A 23,081-nucleotide genomic window follows, 5' to 3' on the forward strand; every position below is an offset into this window, starting at 1 on the left:
ACAACAACAAAACAAGAAGAATAGCATTTTTTGCAGTTTCACAGAAGCTGTTTGTGATGTGTTGCTGTACTGATGCCGGGGGGTGCACACGTCATTCTACTGACACCCCAGGGCTCTTGACAAAATGATAATGCTTCTAAATGAGAATGTTGGTCTGGCTGCTGTAGTTCTAAGCTAGACTGCAATGGTTGCAGGTCCATGGTATGTTGTAGCTTCACCTGTCTTGCAAGCTCACTCCCTTAAAATTACTTCGACATTTGTGAATCTGTGGGTGTCTCCTGTCTTCCCAGCTTGGCTATACCTTAGTGGCGGAGGCAGTCATATCTGAAGCACCACCTCTTGACTGCAAGTGGAAGATGTGCTTGATTGGCACAAGGGAACCACTTCCAAAACTGATTTGTGAATCCCCACTCAATAAATTCTCAGTGAAGGAATTACGGGATTATTATGTCCCCAATGAGAAAACCCGCATAAATCTCATTTGTCGGTAAGAGAAACTACTGTGATGCATGTAACTGACAGAGTATATGAAGGTGACATTGCTCACCTTTCAAGTGTTTTAACAAAGCTCAAGCTTGATCCATATTTTTTAACATTTTCAGTTACTCTGTTCAGATGACAGAGGACTGCCTGGTAACACTTCAGTTTCAGACTTCCAAACCAGATGTGCTGATACGTTTGTCAGTTCTGGATCAGGAGAAAGAGGTGAAGAGCCATACTGGGAAGGGCCACGTGGTAATTCCTGTATGCTACCTTTTGGCAAACCAGGGTGAGAAGTTTCACAAATATAATAAAAAAAAAACAACAACACATACAACAACTTGATTTTTGCCATGATTACATGAGTGCTAAATATATATGACATTTTAATGGTTGTCTATTTTGTACTCCAGTTTTAATGAGTACGTTTGGCAAGACCTGGTTAGAATGTGGGACCTGGTGTGAAATATGGCCCATTTTGAGGCAGACAAGCAGAATATAGCAGGGAAAATAGAATGATTTTTTTTTTTTAAATCCCTTCTCCCCCTCCTTTCTGGCGGTGGCGATGGTATGTGTCTCCCTCAAGCACAGGACCTCTGGATATTTGAGGGTCCTGTGCAATATCTTTTCTGTTCAGAGGACTGCACACTTTTAGACCTCAAATATTGTATCTGGAATTTGCTAGAGCCATTTTCTCAGTTGGCCGTCACAGACCTGAGAGCTTTTGCTACCAGTGGGACCACTGTGGCCTTTACTTTCCACAGCTTTTTTAGTTTTTAGTTCAGCCCTTGGGACTTCTCAGTCTTCTCATGTTCTTTCTTTTTGATGCTGCTATCACTTGGAATTGCCACATCTACCACACCTGCCTTTTTCTGCTCCTTGTCAACCACTGTCAATCACTTGCACAGAGCAAAATGCAAGCACATTAAAGTCAATCCATTGTATATGTTTATCACTTTAGTATCTCTTCCATACATTAAAACACCACCTTCAATCCAAGCGTCTTCTTAGTGTTTGTATTCATTGTATTTATTTGTTTTTATTTATGTCACAACCACGTGATAACTTGGTGGCCCCCATGGCCTTTTTACTGTGAAAGGGGTCCTCAGCACTTGGGCAGCTGTGTTCTGGATCATGCAGAGAAACACACCTCATGGTCATAAAGTTTCCTCCAAATTTTCCATCAGTCTTCAAGAACCAGTGGAGGCTGGTGAAAAACAGTCTTGGTGGGGCTGCTGTGCCAATAGATTCCCTTGCCTTGTCCAGTACAGGCATTCAAGTGAACAGTCGGAAAATTACTACAATTCCACAATAATCATTTCATGTCCTTTTCAAAATCAGCAGTTTTACAGATTAAGTTAACCATTTACAGCTATATTAGACCCCATTTCTACTTTGGAAAGGAACAGTATCAAATACAACACTCAAGTTCTTGAGCAAAGAACATTTCACCATTTGACTCCAATTACACACATAGTACACCAAACTGTACTGCACTGCCATTATCTTCAGACAAACAGATCCTGGGGTTCACAATGACACCCCCTTAACAAAATAGAAAATATCAGCAAATTTACACTGTTTCAAAATATGGAAAAATTCTTCAATTGACAAAAGAACATTATGTACATACTACAATGTTCACACCACCTTCAGAGAGAGAGAGAGAGAGAATGTGTGTGTGTGTGTGTGTGTGTGTGTGTGTGTGTGTGTGTGTGTGTGTGTGTGTGTGTGTGTGTGTGTGTGTGTGTGTGTGTGTGTGTGTGTGTGTGTGTGTGTGTGTGTGAGAGAGAGCGAGAGAGAGAGAGTGAGAGAGAACGTGTGTGTGAGAGAGAGCGAGAGAGAGAGAGAGTGAGAGAGAACGTGTGTGTGTGTGTGTGTGTGTGTGTGTGAGAGAGAGAGTGAGAGAGAGTGTGTGTGTGTGTGTGTGTGTGTGTGTGTGTGTGTGTGTGTGTGTGTGTGTGTGTGTGTGTGTGTGTGTGTGTGTGTGTGTGTGAGACAGAGTGAGAGAGAAAATTAAGGTAATATTTTGCATGAACATTACTGAGTGGAATGGAGGCAAACTAAAGAAGCTTGAAAAACTTAAATTAAATAACTTGACTAACTAGTAACACCAAAACCTTTAAATTAAATTGGTTAAAATTAATTAACAGTGTAGAGGACAAAGCAAATTAAGTTTACAAAACCACTTCATTAAATGCGTTGCTAAACTTGGGTTTGTCTTACTATAAGTGTTGTGTGTTGGGGGGTGTGGCTGGATATTTTGGTGTTCTTTTCTTTTCTTTGCTCTCCAGGTGGCATGAGAACTGATTTGTCTGTGGAGAAGGTGCTGGCTGAAGAATCCTTCACCCTCATCAACATCATGTGCAGCACCTGTGAATGGTGCTCACATGCAACCTTAAAGACTTTCAGCTGAAGCAGATAATTGGATGGCGTTCTGCATTTAAGTCATGTGTGATTCAAGCAGAACTGCCGGGAACTCGACCTTGTGATGTTCGTTTGTGAGACGCTGAGGACTGCGCCTGGGTTTGACACATCGAGCCCGTGAAGCAAGGAAGGGTGAGGGACACATGCTGTCAGCACACATCAGAGGTGATTAAGTGTTTGACTAATTGTTAATAGTAACTTGGTATTTTGTTACGCAGTATACTTGAATTGTGATAAGAATTGTGCAGCTTGCTTCTCACTGCGGTGGCGTGCGGACAAGTGATCCTCCACCTGTTGTGAGAAGCTGCTCATTTGCATAAAGCTTAAAATACAGACCTGAATGTGTTGCTGATAGTGTGTGTCTTTTGAAGGATATTAGTTGTAACTGCTGACTTACCTCACCTCTTCTATGCTTCGCAGAGAGTCAGTTTGTTGTGTCCACCTGGGGGGTGTTTGGCGGTGGTAGTGGGTCCAGGAGCGCCGGGCTTCGATCCTTTTGGGCGCTGGAGAGCGTGCCAGCCTTCACTCCACCAGAAGGACGCTATTTTGGTTTTTTTACACTTTGTTGTGTACCAGCGGGTGAAATAAATACATTGTTTTTTGGAACCGCTTTCTGGTTATTTTTAGCGCTAGGTTCCGTCTGACGCAGGTCCGCTCCTCAACCCGCGTCGACACATAACAGTAGTTCCGGGCCATTCCATAATGGACCCAGCAGCAGAGGCGGTTCCTTTTGCCGAAAAAATTCAAGAACACTTGGAGAAAATATGGGAGCAATTACAGCATCTCGCAAACCAAATTAAACAAACAGACGCCCGTGTTACGGAGCTTGCAGCGCAAGCCATTCCGCTTCCTGCTGCTCCAGCTGCGACACCATCGATACCGGTGCAGATAACTCCGTCACCCAGAGATTCGGCGTCCGAACCGATTGTTTGTCGTCCGGAGCCTTGTGCAGGAGATGTCGAAGCCTGTGCTTCGTTTTTGATGCAATGTTCTCTGGTTTCTGCTCAGTCAGGTTGGAACGCCGCAGCTTTACGAGGAATGTTTGTAGATGGGTTAAATGAGTCATTAAAAGATGAGCCGGCAGTCCGTGACGAGCCAAACGATTTAGATGAGCTAATATCGTTGGTGATTCGTCTAGATGATCGGATGAAGGAGCGTGGACGCGAGAGAGGGCGGCCTTCAGAGCGGGTTTTTTCGTCTCGGGGCTTTCCCCGACACAGATATGGGCCGCCTCTTCTTCGCCCCACTGAGGCTCCTCCGACGGGACCTCTGGCTCCTCCTGTTGACGAGCCCATGCAGCTCGGACGAGCAGAGATTACTGTATTGCCCCGACATATAAGCTTCAAGAAAAATAATGGTGACGTATCTCCAGGTGTTCTGGGACAGGCAAAATAACACATATAAAAAAAAAAAAAAAATCTAGTACGGGTTAATGTTTTGGTTTTTTTAAATAGGGGTTAGAATTTGTTTGGGGAGTCAGAGGCGTGTCTGGTGGAGTGAATGTTAGGCGGTTAGAAGCCCGTCTGGGCTCACTTAATTGTTCATTTTTATGTGTTTTTAGGTATTTTCTGTTTGGGTTGTTGGGTCGTTTTATTTTGTTGTTGTTTTTATTTCCCTGCATCCCTAACCCCAACCTCACTTGCCCCAAGACCGTTTGTCTTGTGGGTTGTGGGGTGGTGCAGGTTGGTCACGCTGAGCATTCTCAGAAGACCTCTGCACCTGGGGGGGGGGGGGGGTGTCAGGAGCGTTTTTCTTGGTTTGGTTAGGGCCCGGTTCCACTCCAGCCTCGGTGAGCCTTTGTACTGTTCGTCATTGGTGTTGCCGGGGTGTGGTGCAGCGGAGACATACCTCAGTCGGAGGGGTGGGCCGATCTGTTGCCGTTCGCCATTTCGGTAGTTCCACCCCTCCCGAGAGGCTGGGGTATGGTCGAGTTGGAGCACCGGACGTATTTCCGGTTCTCCGCTGCGCCTTGGGGTTGGGGCTGGGTTAGTTTTTCCTGTTCCCTTCCCCGGCTTAATGTTTTGAGCCGTTCGCCAAAATTGAGCCGCCGAGGGGCTCTGGGAGGGACCTGGGCTCTTTCGGGGTGCCGGGGAGGGTAACAGGGTTTACGGTCGTTTTATATCCCCCCAGGGTTGTTTTTGGTAGTCCTCCGGGGGTTGAGTTTTGACTTTGTTCTGTTTCCTTCCGGGTTCCACCTCCAGGGTTGATGGGACGGTCCTCTGGGGGGGAATTGGCTTTGGGCCAACTAGCCAAGTGTGGCCGGGTCTGGGGTTCCGGGGTTGTGGGGAGGGTACCTCCTGGGGTTGATGGTACGGTCCTCTGGGGGGTGCCGTTTGCTCCATGTATACCTGGGGACCTGTGTGGGATTCTGGTTCTGGCTGTTCCTCCTGGAACTGGCGGTAAAGGCCTTCTGGGGGGGGTTGGGCTCTGCAGGTCGTTCTGGGGGGGTTGTTTGTTATTTTTCTTTTATGCATTTATGTTTGTATTGTGTTTGTGGGGCTGTGTTGGGTTTTTGCGTTTGGGAGTTTTTCTTTTCTTCCCGGGGTTTGATGGGACGGTCCCCTGGGGAGGTTTTGGGTGGGTTTTGTGTTTTTTCCTGTGTGTTGGATTGTACTGGGGAATTTTTTGGGGCTTTTGTTGATGCCAGCCGGCCTTCCAGCTGCGGTGCCCTGTCCTGCTGTCTGTGGTGGACCTTGGGAGCGTGGTGCTGTCTGCTTCCTGACGAGGACCCCGGAGGGAGGTGCTGTTCTCGGGCCTGGTCTGTTCGGTCGCCGGGAGGCTTCCCGTTAAAGGGGGGGTACTGTTGTGTGTTTGGGGGTGTGGCTGGATATTTTGGTGTTCTTTTCTTTTCTTTGCTCTCCAGGTGGCATGAGAACTGATTTGTCTGTGGAGAAGGTGCTGGCTGAAGAATCCTTCACCCTCATCAACATCATGTGCAGCACCTGTGAATGGTGCTCACATGCAACCTTAAAGACTTTCAGCTGAAGCAGATAATTGGATGGCGTTCTGCATTTAAGTCATGTGTGATTCAAGCAGAACTGCCGGGAACTCGACCTTGTGATGTTCGTTTGTGAGACGCTGAGGACTGCGCCTGGGTTTGACACATCGAGCCCGTGAAGCAAGGAAGGGTGAGGGACACATGCTGTCAGCACACGCTGTCAGCACACATCGGAGGTGATTAAGTGTTTGACTAATTGTTAATAGTAACTTGGTATTTTGTTACGCAGTATACTTGAATTGTGATGAGAATTGTGCAGCTTGCTTCTCACTGCGGTGGCGTGCGGACAAGTGATCCTCCACCTGTTGTGAGAAGCTGCTCATTTGCATAAAGCTTAAAATACAGACCTGAATGTGTTGCTGATAGTGTGTGTCTTTTGAAGGATATTAGTTGTAACTGCTGACTTACCTCACCTCTTCTATGCTTCGCAGAGAGTCGGTTTGTCGTGTCCACCTGGGGGGTGTTTGGCGGTGGTAGTGGGTCCAGGAGCGCCGGGCTTCGATCCTTTTGGGCGCTGGAGAGCGTGCCAGCCTTCACTCCACCAGAAGGACGCTATTTTGGTTTTTTTACACTTTGTTGTGCACCAGCGGGTGAAATAAATACATTGTTTTTTGGAACCGCTTTCTGGTTATTTTTAGCGCTCGGTTCCGTCTGACGCAGGTCCGCTCCTCAACCCGCGTCGACACATAACAATAAGTGTCTTATGTGTACTCAGTGGCTGAGTTAGAATTTCTTTAAAAAACATGCAAATTGCTATTTTAGGGTTTTGTTTTGTTTTTAAACTGAGTAAATAATTTGTTTTAGACTGTGGAATACTCCAAAGAATATTTCACTTCTGTGGACTGATCCTCATAACGTGTAGTGAAATCAAAATACCAGCACGGCTGCAGCTTTGAACACTGTTACAAACAGCCCCGGCCTCTCCTATTACCGTTATAACTGGTCTGCTGTCCCAATAAAGATCACAGCTTTGACCCCCTAAAACAAACAAAAAACATCACTCATTCATTTTATCTTAAATTTTCATCCTCGTTTCCACACCAGGAGCAACATTCGAGAGTAAATCCGAGCAGCTTGTCAGCTCACCTGAAGAGGTGGATGCGCTCCTTTCCATCCGCACAGATCAGCAGCCTCCGTGACGTGTGCGCGCTGACAGTGTGAATGAAGCCTGACACGGTTTATAATGAGTCAGACAAACGTCTCTCCTCCAACCGGTATGTGCAATTGTCATTAAACTATGAGAAAGATCTGATGTGCGCACCTCCATGCGCCTCCAAAAGGATCCCCGCCAAACTTTGGTGTCATTGATTTGATTAGTTTTGTCCCGTTTTAAACCTCTGAAGACATAACGAACAGGAGGAGTCCCAGAGTTCTTCAACTTACTCCAGCAAAACACACGGAGACAAACCCAAACGTCGTCGTCGCCATCATCTCTTCCTGCCTGACTGACTGACAGCAGCACCTGCAGTGTCACGTATGTCACTGACTGTAGCAATCTAACGTTCCCGCATTTTTGTAGCAGGGGCTAAAATTCCGGCGCCCCAAAGCCATTAATTTTGGCATTGCTGATTTGCCAAATATTTATGAATTTTCCCTAGCAACTACATACAATTGGTTATTTCGCTGCACTTCAAGGGTGCTTTGAATGACCGCCCAAGATGAGGAATGATATGTTCTGCTTCTGTCGGTGGAAATGCACTGTTTGTTGAATGAGAGTCAGTTGGAGGAAGTGTTGTTTTAATCATTCATATATGTAGGCACATACTATTAAGTAAAACTGACATTGATAATACTTTTTATATATATATATATATATATATATTAATGACTTTTCCCCTCCACATCTAGGAGGGCAGCGCCCGAGCGCCCCCTATGGGCCAGCCGCCACTGTCAAGAACCCTCCACAGATACATAGTACTAACATAGTCATACCCTTAAGTCACTGGTTAGCATCCAGGTCTGACAACTGTGTAGCAAGATAGGAAGCACCAAGACCCTAAAGACTTGGACCTTCATCCCCTTGTACAGGTATCAGCATCACCAAACCCTCTGTCCAGGGACCTCAAAAATTGTAGTAATATTTATTTTCCCAACCAGTTGTAATCTTATGCAGTCTGTCTCACAAAAACTCCTTTACATTTTGTTTTTACCTTCTGTTCTATGCAGTTGCTTCCATTTTGACTCATTGGTCGACAGTGTCAGTGACTATCACATTCTGAAAACCACCTGATGGGTCTGCTCCTGTGGCAGATAGCCTGCTGTTTACTTCAGCCATATTAATTACAAAAACCTGTTAAATGTTTACAAAATACTGTTTTGGGTAAACATATCAAGAATTGAACAATGATCTTAATTCAGTGTGACTTTATTTGTTTTGACTCGATATACAAGCCTTTGCAAATGTCAAACTCTGGTCTGCTTCTGTGTTTATGATTCTATTTGTGACAAGAGGAATCTTTTCTGTGACTATTTCAGCTCCCAGCTGCATAGCTGAGGAGAACAAGAGCCAGAAGGAATCCCCATCCCAAGATAACTGTGTAAAGATGGCAGCTGCTCCCCATCAGCATGATATGGAAAACAACACTTCTGGGAAACCAGACTCCTGGTCTGACCAGCACCGCTCTTCCACAGAAACTATGGTATCACCAATATTTGACAGCTGTCTGTGTGGTGTCTGCTGTTCCTCAAACAGTCACTTGTTTAATTTGTACTGAAGTGTGCTTGTCTCACCACACCTTGTCTTTATCACCCACAAGGTTACTGCTTGTGTACATGTCCATTTTCAGTGTCAGATAAACATAACACCTTATCCTCTAAGCACTGGTGCATGCCATAATTCCAGGTAAACACTATAACCTCACCACAAAGGCAAAATGTGGAAGAGGAGAGCATCACAAAACTGGAGAAGGATTTGTTGATAGTCAGTTACCTGCTTGTCAGGGAGCAGTATTTTGTCCATAATGTGTTGCAAAACTGTATTGTCAGTTGACCCTCTCTTAGAGCACAGACTCACTAGCCACTTTATTAGGTACACCTATTCAACTGCTTGTTAACACAAATAGCTAATCAGCCAATCACATGGCAGCAACTCAGTGCATTTAGGCATCTAGACATGGTGAAGACAACTCTTCATAATTTTTTTCCAAAATCTGCCAGCCAGAGTCTGATAGATAGATTTATTTTAATTTATTTTGATTCTGTTTTGTCTGAGCAGCTGAAGACGTTTACCTTTTGACCACATCTGTATGATTTGATGTATTGAGTTGTTTCTGTATTGTTGGTTTATTAGAGTCTTAATATTGGTGTCTGACTCCATTTCTGTCCAGAGTGATAAGAGTGTTGGACACTGAGTTGATGTGATTCTGGCTGTGCTGTTGGGCTAGTTCCTTTCTTTCTTTCTTTCCTTTTTTTCTTGGTATTTTCATTTCCCCCTGTATTTTCAGTGTTCATCTGTCTGCCTGTTGCTGTGTGTCTGTATCGAGGGCATGGTGTTCCTCTCTTCCAGTTATGTGCCTAATCTATACACCTGTTACCCATTTGCTCCTCATCCTGGCTGTCATAAATGTACGCATTATCCCACAGCGTGTTAATCCTGGTTTCCTCTCTTTCACTGCCAGTCTGCTTGGTTTTGTTCCCTGTACTTCTGTTTGTCACCTCTGCTCATCTTATCAGCTTTGCGTGTTCTGTCTTGTCATTGCCAGTTTTTCTCTGTCTGTTCCCTGCAGTTTGATTGTTATAGTTGTGTCAGTTTGTGCAGCTGTGTTCCACTCTGTGCTTCAGCTCCTGTCTCCTTCCTCAGTGTTCCCAGTTGCCTTCGGCCTGTTCTTCACCACCATTGTCACCCTGCCCACTGTCTCTTTGCCTGTGTCTAGCCTCCTGTCAGTGGATTACCATTTATCCCCCCTTGTCAACACTTCATCACTCACTGACTCTCATCCCAACCTTCCTATGATCTATTCCACAATAAACCATTCATTTAGACATACACATCTGAGTCTGTCCTGCATTTTCACATGGTTTCAGTTTTCCAGTGAGCATAACAGTTTGCTTTTTGTTTCACAGATTCATAAATATGTGGTGCAGGCAGAGGTGCTTTATAAGAGCTGGCTTTTGGATGCAGCTCAACTGGATTTTGTCCACATGCTCAGAGATTTGGAGAAGAATGAAATCAAAGGTACATACTTAAGAAAATCACGAACACAAATCAAACAGTCAGCCAGACTGAATTGTCCAAAGGAGTTATAATCACTGTTTACTTTACACTGTTAAACATTGTTTCTTCTAAGAAAATGCTTTTTTTTTTGGTTTCTGTGATAATTTAAATAATTTTAAAAGTAACAGCTCTGATATTGACAGTCAAGTAAAATACAGAAAGCCTAAAAGCAAATCCACGGCATGCATAGTTTAGACATCTGCAAATATCCTTAATGGGTCATGAATTAAGTTAAATTTTAGGTGTTTCAGACTGAATGTATTTTCTGAAATCTGATCTGGGACATGGGGCGCATACGCAGTAGGAAACGTCAGGGATGTTGAATGCTTCCTCTAGCCAGGGGCCCGTAATCACAACTTTAAATAGAAACCAAATTAACACAGCTGCTTTCTAAGATGTCTGAGATTCTTGTGCCCACTCGTCATTGGTTGAGACAGTAACCCTGCCCTCTGCCACCCACCCCGCTGTTTTGGGTTGAATCATGCAGCACAAATTTAAATGACTGAAACATTAACACTTTGAAAATGGTAGGAGCTTCTTAAAAATTCTAAGTGGATGAATTAATTGCAGTATGAATGCATGTCGATGTGAAACACATTCCGAATGGCTGTTAATCTGTATGACTTCCTGAAGATAAAGACTTGATGCTTTCTCCATTGCTCCTTGTATTTACCCATTCTGTTTGCATGGGCTCACACGTCTGTGTGAGCCTTCCCTAAATTAACCGAAATAGCACTTAATGGAACGCTGACCCGCACAATCGATGGCACTCATTTATCCCCTTGATGCAATTCATATTCAGATTTGGTGGTTGCTATGGTGACCTTTCCTCTTGCTTGAATTATCCATTTCTCAGATTCATTTGTTTCTAGGCAAGTGTAATGATATACCTGTCCTTCAAATTCTTCTTTTAATCATTCTGTCATTGTTTGAGGTATCTTGCAACCTAACAAACAAAACAAAGTGGAATGATACATAATCTCCACTTGCTGTAGGTTGGCTAAATTAACAAAAATTTCTCTTTATGTGATCTAACACATGTGTGAGATCAAATGTCAAGGGCAAGGAAACCATATTTTTGTTGTTGTTGTTTGGTAAATCTCAGCAACCAAAAAGCCTAGATGTGTGAGCTGCAGCATATATTGACCTGCAAAATATTTGTGATTGATTGGTATGAATGATTTCATCATGAATTCACACAGACATCATATGATGAAGTCATACATAGTCAAAACGCACCAATGCATGCAATATATATATATTTACTTGAACATTTATGTTGTAGTGTGTAGAGCACACAGGGTATGCAGGGTATTTTTTATTATTATTAAAGTTCTGTATGTGCAAGCTAGTGTCCACACAACCCTCTTGTGGTTTTTTCCAATAAGCTTGTAAAAAATGGGTCAATGGGAAGTCAGATGAAGTTGACTCTTGCCCCTCTGTGCCCTGGGAAATATCTTAGCAGGAGAATGAATTAATTTCACCCAGTTTAACTCTGTCTCAGTGGTGAGGTTGTGCCCTTGATCATGCTCACGCCATGTACATTAGGCGCACAGCATTCTACAATTTAAAAATATGGCACTGCACATTTTGTATACGTATTTGTGGAGATTGATGTAGTTTATCTATTTAAAGCTGAATATACATTTAACAACTTCAGCGTGTGTGTATCACCTGTCTGTAGTTGTACTGTTGACTACTGTTAGTATTTGTAGTGAACAAAATATTTTTTGGTCACGCTTCTGAAAATTTCCCTAGTTAAATAAATGTGTTCAGTTCCAAAATCTTTCTGACATTATATCACAGCTTGATGTTTCAGTCAAATCTGAACTTTGGGTTTTTGTGCAACTTGAGAGAAAAGTAGTTCAATTAACATGCATTTAAGATGTTGATGCAGAATGATGAGGGGTCAGCTAAATGATGAGTTATTATGCCTATCTGTAACAGAGAAAATAGTTCATGCTTCATCTGAGCTGGAGATTGTGCTTATTTTACTTGTAAAGTGCAACAGTGCCATCTAGCAAACAAGCAGCCACATAACAAATGTTGCATACAACGTTTCCACACTCAGAGACATTGCATTGTAATAATGATATATGCACTCGGAGCTGCTTGTTTTTATTAAGTACCATAACCAAAAAGATCATTTGTATAGTGACAGTTATTCTGAAAAAAAAAATCATTTTGATCTTTTAGCACAAAATATACATTGGACACATTACTGGGAACCCTTTTCTGTATACATTCAACGGTGAAGTTTGAAACATTTTGTTAAGTGGAGCTGAAATAAAACAATCAATGTGTGTTTGTCACATAGACAGTCAGCTTTAATTCAACGAGTTCAACAGAAATATCTCATTGCAGCCATGTTTATACATAGTCCCTCCATTTTTTTGGAGCCGTGAGTAATTGGACAAACTAAATATCAAGTTTATCAGGATTATTGTTAAAAGAAATCATCACTGTCAACCAGATTTCTTTAGACAAGTCAGAGAAGGAGACTAGTGAGTGAAGCCAGCAAGACATCTCTGAGTTTAAAGGCTTCCGTGGCTGTGGTTGGAGAAGCTGTATATAGTGCAATATTTGTATGTTTCATCACCAACTTCATGATGGAGTGGTACGGAGGCTTAAGAAGAAGACATGCATTTCAGATACAGTTCCCAGAAAGCACATGGGAGACTCAAGACCTGGAGACACGAGACCTCGATTTGGTCTGTTTTGTTGTATGAAAATCCTTCTCTTTTGGTGTACAATCCCTACACTGTTACCAGCATAAGGAAACATTTGTGTTTATTGTAGCATGGATCATTACCTCATTAATAATATGGAACACCACAAACAGTCCATGATGATTAAAAAATAATGTCAAATAATATCTCTGCTCGACAGAACCTGAGGCAACAACTAATGATGGACAAAAGATGAATAAATCCAGCCGCGATAGTGAAGGTGAAAAGACTAAAGGGAAGCAACGTACTCGCTCCAAATCAAACACCAGTCCAGAAATGGTAATCCATCCACTGTTGTACTGACACATAATGATAATATTGTACATTAGCTGAATATATTAAATCTATAATTTCAACGTGAGACACCGAAAGATTATCTCCAAACCTTGTGTCATATCTGTCTAATTACATTTGCAAATAATCACTCTTTTTTAAATTGTATTAAAGTGCTGGTCTATAAAAACTAAGAAGAGCATTGTTGGCAGCTGGCATGTAAAAAACCTCAAAAATTCATCACTTTTTGATTCATTCATTGGCTATACATAGTTTCCAGCTAATATTGGCTACTTTATTGGCACTATCAAGACTACTGAGTTAAGACTGGAAGCATGTGCTCTCATAGATGAGCACATCCCTTACGTCTAATTATTCTTACAAGAAAGAAACGTAATTGTGGTGCTAACCTTCTCCTATAAGCATTGTGTTCAGGCATGTGTGTTATGTTTCCTTCTGCATGTGCTTAGAGCTTTGATCTGACCAAGCCGCACTGGATACTGCGAGTGGTCAGCGACAAAAGCCAAGCGGAGTCTATTAAAATAAAGAAAGACACAGAGAGAATGGACCAAATCAGGGCCATTAAAGAAGCCTGGGAGACGGCTGAACCAGGCCGTGCTGCAAAGGTAACAAACACAGTCCATCACTCACCTCTTTGTCCAGGAGTTTAAAGAGGTGATTTACTCACTTATTGTGATGCGATGTGAAGGATGACAAGCTATATATTTATTAATCAAATTACAGTTTTGTACTTTGATGTAACTAGTTTAATAGAAATGAATGACTTTCCATTTTCTGCTGTGCTGTTATCGGAAATCAGCTCAATAAAGTTTAGTTTTTGCAAACCGACAAAAACCCCATTAAATTTATAGAAAATGTCAGGGCAAAACCCCTACACAGTCCACATCTGCAGTGTGTTGGGAAGGTGTCGTAACACGGACCCACAACAGGGGGCGCAAGTGAACGGACAATGGATAAGAAAAGGAGTAACAATTTAATGTTGCGAAAGTACACAACGGAATACAAACAGAAATTACAGGTGCCAATTGTATACAAGAGGACAGTGGGCAGGCTCGAAGATAGGAGACCTCTGATGAACGAGGAGCCGGGGCCCACACCGCTTCCACCACCAACGGCCTGAAGAACACCGGAGCCGCCAAGTCCTGAATCCCCAGGTGGTCTCTGTCCTCCGTTGTCGGCCCTGGTACTGCTGGCAAAGAAAACACAGAAAGGAGGTGAGTGTGAGTCCTCACACCCAGCAACCTTTACACTCAAAGTCTCTGGGAGGGAAAACCTCCACCTCCAGATACGTTTCTCTCGTGCAGCTCCTGTTGGTCCCTCTTCTGGATCACCACAGGAATGCGGCTGCACACAGAACAAAGTTTAGACAATCGATACGTCAGCAGAGAAATTACCTTTGTGGTAGATGATTTCTCGGCGAGGAGGTGGAGTTGTGATCCGCTTCTTGTAAGGAGGTTAATGAGAGACAGCTGGTGAGGTTGACAGGTGACAGCTGTCACTTCCAATAGCTCTGGCGCCCTCTCATGCTTGAAGCCTGCACTCCAAGCAGGGCGCCGACTGGTGGTGGTGGGCCAGCAGTACCTCCTCTTCAGCGGCCCACATAACAGGACCCCCCCCTCAACGGGCGCCTCCTGGCGCCCGACCAGGCTTGTCCGGGTGTCGGCGGTAGAAATCGACCAGAAGGGCCGGGTCCAGGATGAAGCTCCGTTTCACCCAGGAGCGTTCTTCGGGTCCATAACCCTCCCAGTCCACCAAGTACTGAAAACCCCGGCCCATCCGACGGACGTCCAGGAGCCGACGAACAGTCCATGCCGGCTCCCCGTCGATGATTCGGGCAGGAGGTGGCTCGGGTCCAGGGGTGCAGAGTGGTGAGGTGTGGCATGGTTTAAGCCTAGAGACATGAAAAATGGGATGGATCCGCAGTGAAGCCGGGAGTGTCAGCTTCACTGCGGCCGGACTGAGGACCTTGGCGATAGGGAACGGCCCAATGAAACGGTCCTTCAGTTTCTGAGATGTCACCTGAAGCGGGATGTCTTTGGTGGATAACCACACCTCCTGCCCAGGTTGGTATGCAGGGGCCGGGGAACGCCGGCGGTCTGCATGGGTCTTGGCCCTCGTCCGGGCCCGCAACAGGGCAGAACGGGCGGTTCGCCACACCCGGCGGCACCTCCGTAGGTGGGCCTGGACCGAGGGTACCCCGACCTCTCCCTCCACAAGTGGGAATAATGGGGGCTGGTAGCCCAGACACGCCTCGAAAGGGGAGAGGCCGGTGGCGGAAGACACTTGGCTGTTGTGCGCATACTCGATCCAGGCCAGATGGTTGCTCCAGGCCGCCGGATGCGCGGAGGTGACACAGCGAAGGGCCTGTTCTAGGTCCTGGTTCGCCCGCTCTGCCTGGCCGTTTGTTTGTGGGTGATACCCGGACGAGAGACGTACGGTGGCCCCCAGCTCCTTACAAAAACTCCTCCAGACCTGCGAGGAGAACTGGGGACCACGATCCGAGACGATGTCCGATGGTATCCCATGCAGACGCACGACGTGGTGGACCAGGAGGTCTGCTGTCTCCTGGGCCGTCGGGAGCTTCGGGAGGGCCACGAAGTGGGCCGCCTTGGAGAACCGGTCTGATGCGTACATAACTGGACGCTGTGCAAAAACGAGCGAACACTGCATTAGGAAGTCTGCGCACGTTTCTACACAGCCTCCGTACGGTTCGGGAGGACTTATGTAAGCTTCAGGGGACGTTGGGGGGGGTAGTTGAACGGCCAGTGGAACATCTCTATCAGGCACCGGGCCAGCAGGAGGAGACACTGCAGCGACGCTTGACTCGCGTGCTTCCACTCTGGCGGTGAGAGCCTCCATCCTCCGATTGAGGACTGCATTTTGCTCGGTTACCAGCTGTAACTGAGCAGTGAAAGCAGTAAGGATGTGCTGCAGATCACTTACCACGCCTCCTGCTGCCGCCTGCGCTCCTTGTTCTCCCATTGGCTGTTCAAGCTGTGGTTGACGCCCCTCGGGATCCATGACGAATGGCTGAGAAATCCTGTTGGGAAGGTGTCGTAACACGGACCCACAACAGGGGGCGCAAGTGAACGGACAATGGATAAGAAAAGGAGTAACAATTTAATGTTGCGAAAGTACACAACGGAATACAAACAGAAATTACAGGTGCCAATTGTATACAAGAGGACAGTGGGCAGGCTCGAAGATAGGAGACCTCTGATGAACGAGGAGCCGGGGCCCACACCGCTTCCACCACCAACGGCCTGAAGAACACCGGAGCCGCCAAGTCCTGAATCCCCAGGTGGTCTCTGTCCTCCGTTGTCGGCCCTGGTACTGCTGGCAAAGAAGACACAGAAAGGAGGTGAGTGTGAGTCCTCACACCCAGCAACCTTTACACTCAAAGTCTCTGGGAGGGAAAACCTCCACCTCCAGATACGTTTCTCTCGTGCAGCTCCTGTTGGTCCCTCTTCTGGATCACCACAGGAATGCGGCTGCACACAGAACAAAGTTTAGACAATCGATACGTCAGCAGAGAAATTACCTTTGTGGTAGATGATTTCTCGGCGAGGAGGTGGAGTTGTGATCCGCTTCTTGTAAGGAGGTTAATGAGAGACAGCTGGTGAGGTTGACAGGTGACAGCTGTCACTTCCAATAGCTCTGGCGCCCTCTCATGCTTGAAGCCCGCACTCCAAGCAGGGCGCCGACTGGTGGTGGTGGGCCAGCAGTACCTCCTCTTCAGCGGCCCACATAACACAGTGCCCACACAGACTTCTTGTGTGTTGACAAAAGTTACATTATTTATTGGCAAGTAGCCAAAATGTAAGCATCTTGTAGCATTTTTGCTAGTGAACTTCTAACATTGGCTCTCTGCCATGGTGATTGGATATTAAGTTGAATTTAGGTGCCTGCACTGAAATGACTCATTGAGTAACGTCAAAATAATTGGAAAACTTGTGGTAATTAATTATTTAAAAGTTTTTTAGTACGGAAAGAAATGTGAATGTGACTTGTTTCAGCTTCTCAAATGAGGTTTCCATTCTTTCTGATATAATTTAAGGCAAAATTGTGTGTGTGGTATGTGTGTATGGTTTAATCCACATTTAATAAAGCTAAATAGAAATTATTTTATACTGGTTTCTCAAAAGTTATACTACAACTGATTTTGACATCCTCTTTAAGATGTTCAAAATTGGATTTAAACTATATATTAGCTATTTAAAGCTATGCTTAAATGGCACACACTGTGGAAACTGAATGCTTGTTCTTTGTTTTGATTTTTTTTCAGGCTTTGCAGGCTCGTCTCAGGTTTCTTCATAAAGTCCAACATCAAGCGAGTGATGATAAAACTACAGCTGGTGAAGAAGGCAGACATGTTACATTATACAAATACATACCACATTACCCACTAGCTTCTTTTATCTCTTATCCTCAATAGAACATTTATATAATATTCTGACTTTTACAGCTGCTTCCAGCCCCTCCAAACTGGAGCTGACCAATGCACCCTGTCCTCCCATGGACTACACTCCATTCATCAGGTCCTCTTCTCTTTTTCTTTTCTTTTATTTATTCCTGTTTCACTGCATAAAGCTCCTGGATGTTAAATTGGGCCTCCTTTCCCAATTACAGTGCTGCCAAAAGTATGTGAACCCTTGAGCTTTTACACGATTGAAATTTTTATGACATCAAATAAAAAAAAATAAATAAATAAAAAAATTCAGGCTTCTTTATAGTAAAATTTCTGTCTTTGGTACTGTATGGTAAATCTGTCTGGAAGAGGCAGTTCTCAAACAACAGTGGTAAATGGAAAAAGGAGAAGCTTATCACCACAGGGTTCCCCCAGAGTCTTCATCTGGTCTCCTCCTCTCCAAGCTTTCCATCTTTCTCCATCCCTGTGATGAATTAGTTTTAATTAGAGACTGTTAATTAGAGAGCTATTTAAAGATCCCAATGAGCTTATTGCTCCAAAGAAATTTGCCCCTGTCCTTTGACCTGTCCATCTTCTCCTTGTGTGTCTGTACATGTGTCCATGTCCAGCTGCTAAAAGCTGCTGCTGACACAAGGCCAGTCTGAGCCAAGAGGAAATTCTGAGTAGTGTACAATATTAGAGAAACCTGATTATTCAGCAAGTGCAGTATGCCTCTCTCTCTCTCTCTCTCTCTCTCTCTCTCTCTCTCTCTCTCTCTCTCTCTCTCTCTCTCTCTCTCTCTCTCTCTCTCTCTCTCTCTCTCTCTCTCTCTTGGTTAATGCATGCTGCTGATAGAGTAAATGCATTTGTAAGGTGAACATATATATATATATATAATTAATTAATTAATTTTTTTTATTTTCTGAACAGACTCATACTGTCTTTTTCTGGGTCTGTCTATCCAGACACACACACACACACCAGTTCCATTTATTTCTGTCTTCACTTTCCAGACAGATGCGGTGGTGATAATCAACATAAAATTGACTTCTCAGATATCAATCTGTATCTATGACATGGGATATGAGACAAGACACGGCTGTGGCTTCATTATTTCCTGTTCTAATCTCTGCATTTATTTGACGCATTTCCATTTTCATTCATGCTGTCATGAAATTTGGTTCTTTCTTCTCACATAATAGTTTGCCCTGACTATTATTTTCAGTAGCCTACTTACATTTATCAAAGTTCCATCACCTGTGCCACTGTGAGTTTGATTGCTTTGGCATATGTACAGTATTTGTATCTGGGGAATGTCTTTAAATGTTTTTGATATTAGTAGTTTGTATGATTCTGAAGTTTTCCTTTTCTGTTTGACTTTGCACACAGCAGTAATTGTCGTGGTCAGTGGCATAGTGCTCATTCATTATGATGTAATAGCTTTGCTTATTGTGATAGTGTTGATCAGTCTAACAGGTGTCTGTTTAATAGGTAATCAGCAACAGTTATCTCAGTCTTCTTCAAACAAAGAAAATTAAATGACATCCAGCTTTTCACTGCAGTCAGGCAAGCCTTTGTTTTTGAAAAGAATAACACTATAATAACAGGGGATCAAGAAGAGAACTTTGAGGTACCCCATACTTTACTGTGGAAGGTTGATGTTGTGTTGCTATCAAGAACAGTGACAGGTAAAGTCTCAGTCACAAATGCATCCAACCACAAAAACTAAAATAATTTTCAATCCGTTCCAATAAAGCACAGTGATTGGCTGTATCACAGACTTCACTTAGATACAGTAACAGCAACAGAGACATAGAATAGGCATCTACAGCCAGAACAAATCATTCTTCACTTTATTGAAGACAGTCTCCTTGGACCCATAAACCCTAAATAGTGACTGCAATGAATAATACTTATGAACAATACGAAGCCTTGGGATACAGAACATTGCACATATGGAAAATTTAGCCCAGTGAAATATAACTTAGGACTACTAGTTCAAAATATTGCCAACAAATATCAGAAAATACATTCCTCAACTAAAGTCAGTATGGTGACTTCATGGTTAGCGCTGTTGCTTCCCAGCAAGAAGGTCATGGAATTGATTCCCACCTGTGGCCTTCTGTGTGTGGAGTTTGTATGTTCTCACCGTGTTTGGGTGGGTTCCCTCCGGGTGCTCTGGCTTCCTCCCACATCCAAAGACATGCAGGTTAGGTGAAATGGAAACATTAAATTGTCTGTAGGTGTGCGTGCGGGTATGAATGTGTTTGTTTGTCTATATGTGGTCCTGTGAGACAGACTGGCATCCTGTCCAGGGTGTAGCCTGCCTCGTGCCCTATGACCACTTGGATAGGCTCCAGCCAAAGACCCTTAATTGGAGTAAGTGGGTATAGAAAATGAATGGATGGACATTCCTCGACTAATAACACATACTCAATAAGCTTGAAAGCAATTAGACTTTTGGTGACCGAGAAGACAGATGAACAAATTGGCATAAAATTGATTAAAACCAAAATCCTGTATATACACCTGTGTAGTTTTTTTTAATAGTGTTTTTTTATGTACTGTATATAGGCAACACAAGGACTTTCCAGTGCTGAAGGACTTGCATATAGAAGAGGCTCAGAAGAAGGAGCGACTCGAAAAAATCCAGGCCTGGCAACTGGTCCGAGACACTGTGCTGGAGCACCGGGCACAGGAGGCACTAAACCGGCAACAGCTAAGAAAATACCAGCTCGACTTGTATAGCAAGAAAGAACACAAAAATGCATAAACATTAATGCTGTTAATGTTGTTTCTTTCTTGTTAAATTATAATAAAGTTGTTTCTGTTCCTGTTTAACTGCTTTTTCTTGTACTGTGTTGACACTGTCAAGCCATCTCAATTATAAGATATGAGATTGAGTTTTTGATGCCCAATGCGCCTGATTATATACACCAAATCTTTTGTTTTGTTGAAGGTCACTGTATTGATCCTCTGGCAAAGATACTACCAGACTCCCTCAACTAAGTGCTACTGAGTTATTAGGTGACTGATACATTCTTCCTGAGAACAACCGCATGCTTTGATCAGCAAAAGTAACACTTATATCACATATAACACTTATAAGTAATGTAATATAATGTATCTAGATGGATGATTAATATGGATAATAATATGATCACTAATCAGTATGGGTTTATTTATTTATTACTTCTTTCTTTTGGTCAAATACGTCAGTCATTACCCTTTTAACATCCAGATAGTCTGGAAAATCATTTAATCACCTGAAGGTGACGTTAAAATTAATATGAAAGGAAAGAGGGTGTCATCTACTGGTCATAGACTATAAAAGATTTTCATGTCTATCTTGTGCTATTTTTAGAAGAGTTCACTGTTACTGCATAAAGGAAATGATGATGCATGTGAACAAGACAGTAGAAATTATAAAGTTGTTGTTACTATTTTGTCTGTGTGTGTGTGGTCCTTTGGGTTCTTGCTGATGACCTTGTTGTGAAAGTGTAGGAACACGGACCCACAACAGGGGGCGCAAATGAACGGACAATGGAGAAGGTAAATAAGTTTTACTGTTGTGAAACGAGCACAACCAATACAACAATCAACAATTTGGGGTTAAGCCGAATTCTGCTGGTGTCGTGTGGGCAGGCTCAAAGGTAGGAGACGTCCGTCCAAGTCGAACCGGAACCACCCAGATCTCCTCTGCCACCGAACCCTGGAAGTACTGGAACCGCCAAGTCCCGAATTCCCAGGTGGCCACTGCCTCCGCTCGTCGGATCCGGTACTGCTGGCAAGAGAGAGCAACAAACACACAGGTGTGGATGCGGCTGCACCCAGTAACACGGAGAGGGGAGAAGCCGCCTCCACCTCTCGTCACAATAAAGCAGGAAGGTGAATACTTATCCAAGCAATCGGCTTTCGGTAGTCAGCTGTCCTGAAAGGTTTAACAAGTATTATCAGATAACACAGAATATGCTGCAGAGAAGGTTACCTCTATCAAGGCGATATCTCGGCACTGAGGTGGAGATGCTGTCCTGCTGATATACCTCCGTGCTGAGTGGAACAGCTGTGTCCAGTGAAGGGTGACAGCTGTCACCCTGGCTGCTCACGTGAGGCGGCAGCGCCCTCTGGTGGTGGTGGGCCAGCAGTACCTCTTCAGCGGCCCACACAACAGGACCCCCCCCTCAACGGGCGCCTCCTGGCGCACGACCGGGCTTGTCCGGATGGCGACGGTAGAAGTCGGCCAGGAGGGCCGGGTCCAGGATGAAGCCCTTCTTCACCCAGGAGCGTTCTTCGGGACCGTACCCCTCCCAGTCCACCAGGTACTGAAAACCCCGGCCCATTCGACGGACGTCGAGGTGCCGGCGCACAGTCCAAGCCGGTTCCCCGTCGATGATCCGGGCAGGAGGTGGTGCCGGACCCGGGGTGCAGAGGGGTGAGGTGTGATGGGGTTTTATCCGGGAAACATGAAATACTGGATGGATCCGCAGTGAGGCCGGGAGCTGGAGCCTCACTGCGGCGGGATTGATGACTTTAAGGATCTTGAAGGGTCCGATGTATCGTTCCTGGAGTTTTGGGGAGTCCACCTGCAGAGGAATGTCCTTGGTGGACAACCACACTTCCTGCCCAGGACGATACGTGGGGGCCGGGGCCCGCCGCCGGTCTGCATGTTTCTTCGCCCTCGTCCGGGCCTTCAACAAAGCAGAACGGGCGGCACGCCACACCCGACGGCACTTCCGTAGGTGGGCCTGGACTGAGGGCACACCGACCTCTCCCTCAACCACCGGAAACAAGGGGGGCTGATACCCCAAGCACACCTCAAAAGGGGAGAGGCCGGTGGCGGACGACACTTGACTGTTGTGGGCGTACTCGATCCAGGCCAGGTGGGTACTCCAGGCCGTCGGGTGCGCGGCTGTCACACAGCGTAGTGTCTGCTCCAGTTCTTGGTTGGCCCGCTCTGCTTGCCCGTTGGTCTGGGGGTGATACCCGGACGAGAGGCTGACCGTGGCCCCCAGTTCCCGGCAGAAGCTCCTCCAAACGTGCGAGGAAAACTGGGGACCGCGATCGGAGACGATGTCTGATGGTATCCCATGCAGATGGACGACGTGGTGGACCAAGAGGTCCGCTGTCTCCTGGGCCGTTGGTAGCTTCGGGAGGGCCACGAAGTGGGCCGTCTTGGAGAAACGGTCCACTATCGTGAAGACGACGGTGTTTCCCTGGGACGGCGGGAGACCCGTGACAAAGTCCAGGCCGATGTGGGACCAGGGGCGATGTGGAACGGGCAGCGGCTGTAGCAGCCCTGAGGTCTTTCGATGGTCGGCCTTGCCCCTGGCGCAGGTGGTACAGGCCTGGACGTAGTCCCGGACGTCGGCCTCCAGGGACGCCCACCAGAAGCGCTGCCGCACGACTGCCACGGTCCTTCGCACCCCAGGGTGACAGGAGAGCTTAGAACCGTGACAGAAGTCCAGCACTGCAGCTCTGGCTTCCGGTGGGACGTAGAGTCTGTTCTTTGGTCCGGTTCCGGGGTCCGGGTCT

General features: G+C 45.2%; 1 protein-coding gene across 1 annotated transcript in view; it reads left to right on the top strand.

Moving 5' to 3' along the window:
- Positions 1 to 20,385, top strand: part of adgb (androglobin) — a 60,138-nt gene extending 39,753 nt beyond the window's left edge. Inside the window, exons 26-34 of the mRNA XM_034162502.1 lie at positions 291 to 487; positions 603 to 769; positions 8,381 to 8,544; positions 9,968 to 10,079; positions 13,008 to 13,126; positions 13,591 to 13,746; positions 17,427 to 17,505; positions 17,607 to 17,679; positions 20,124 to 20,385. Of these exons, the coding sequence (XP_034018393.1) occupies positions 291 to 487; positions 603 to 769; positions 8,381 to 8,544; positions 9,968 to 10,079; positions 13,008 to 13,126; positions 13,591 to 13,746; positions 17,427 to 17,505; positions 17,607 to 17,679; positions 20,124 to 20,322 (1,266 nt within the window). The 3' untranslated portion in view covers positions 20,323 to 20,385. The remainder of the gene's footprint in view (positions 1 to 290; positions 488 to 602; positions 770 to 8,380; positions 8,545 to 9,967; positions 10,080 to 13,007; positions 13,127 to 13,590; positions 13,747 to 17,426; positions 17,506 to 17,606; positions 17,680 to 20,123) is intronic.
- The last annotated feature ends 2,696 nt before the right edge of the window (positions 20,386 to 23,081 follow it).

This window comes from Thalassophryne amazonica, chromosome 21 (assembly GCF_902500255.1).
Source record: "Thalassophryne amazonica chromosome 21, fThaAma1.1, whole genome shotgun sequence".
In the NCBI taxonomy this organism is placed as follows: Eukaryota; Metazoa; Chordata; class Actinopteri; order Batrachoidiformes; family Batrachoididae; genus Thalassophryne; species Thalassophryne amazonica.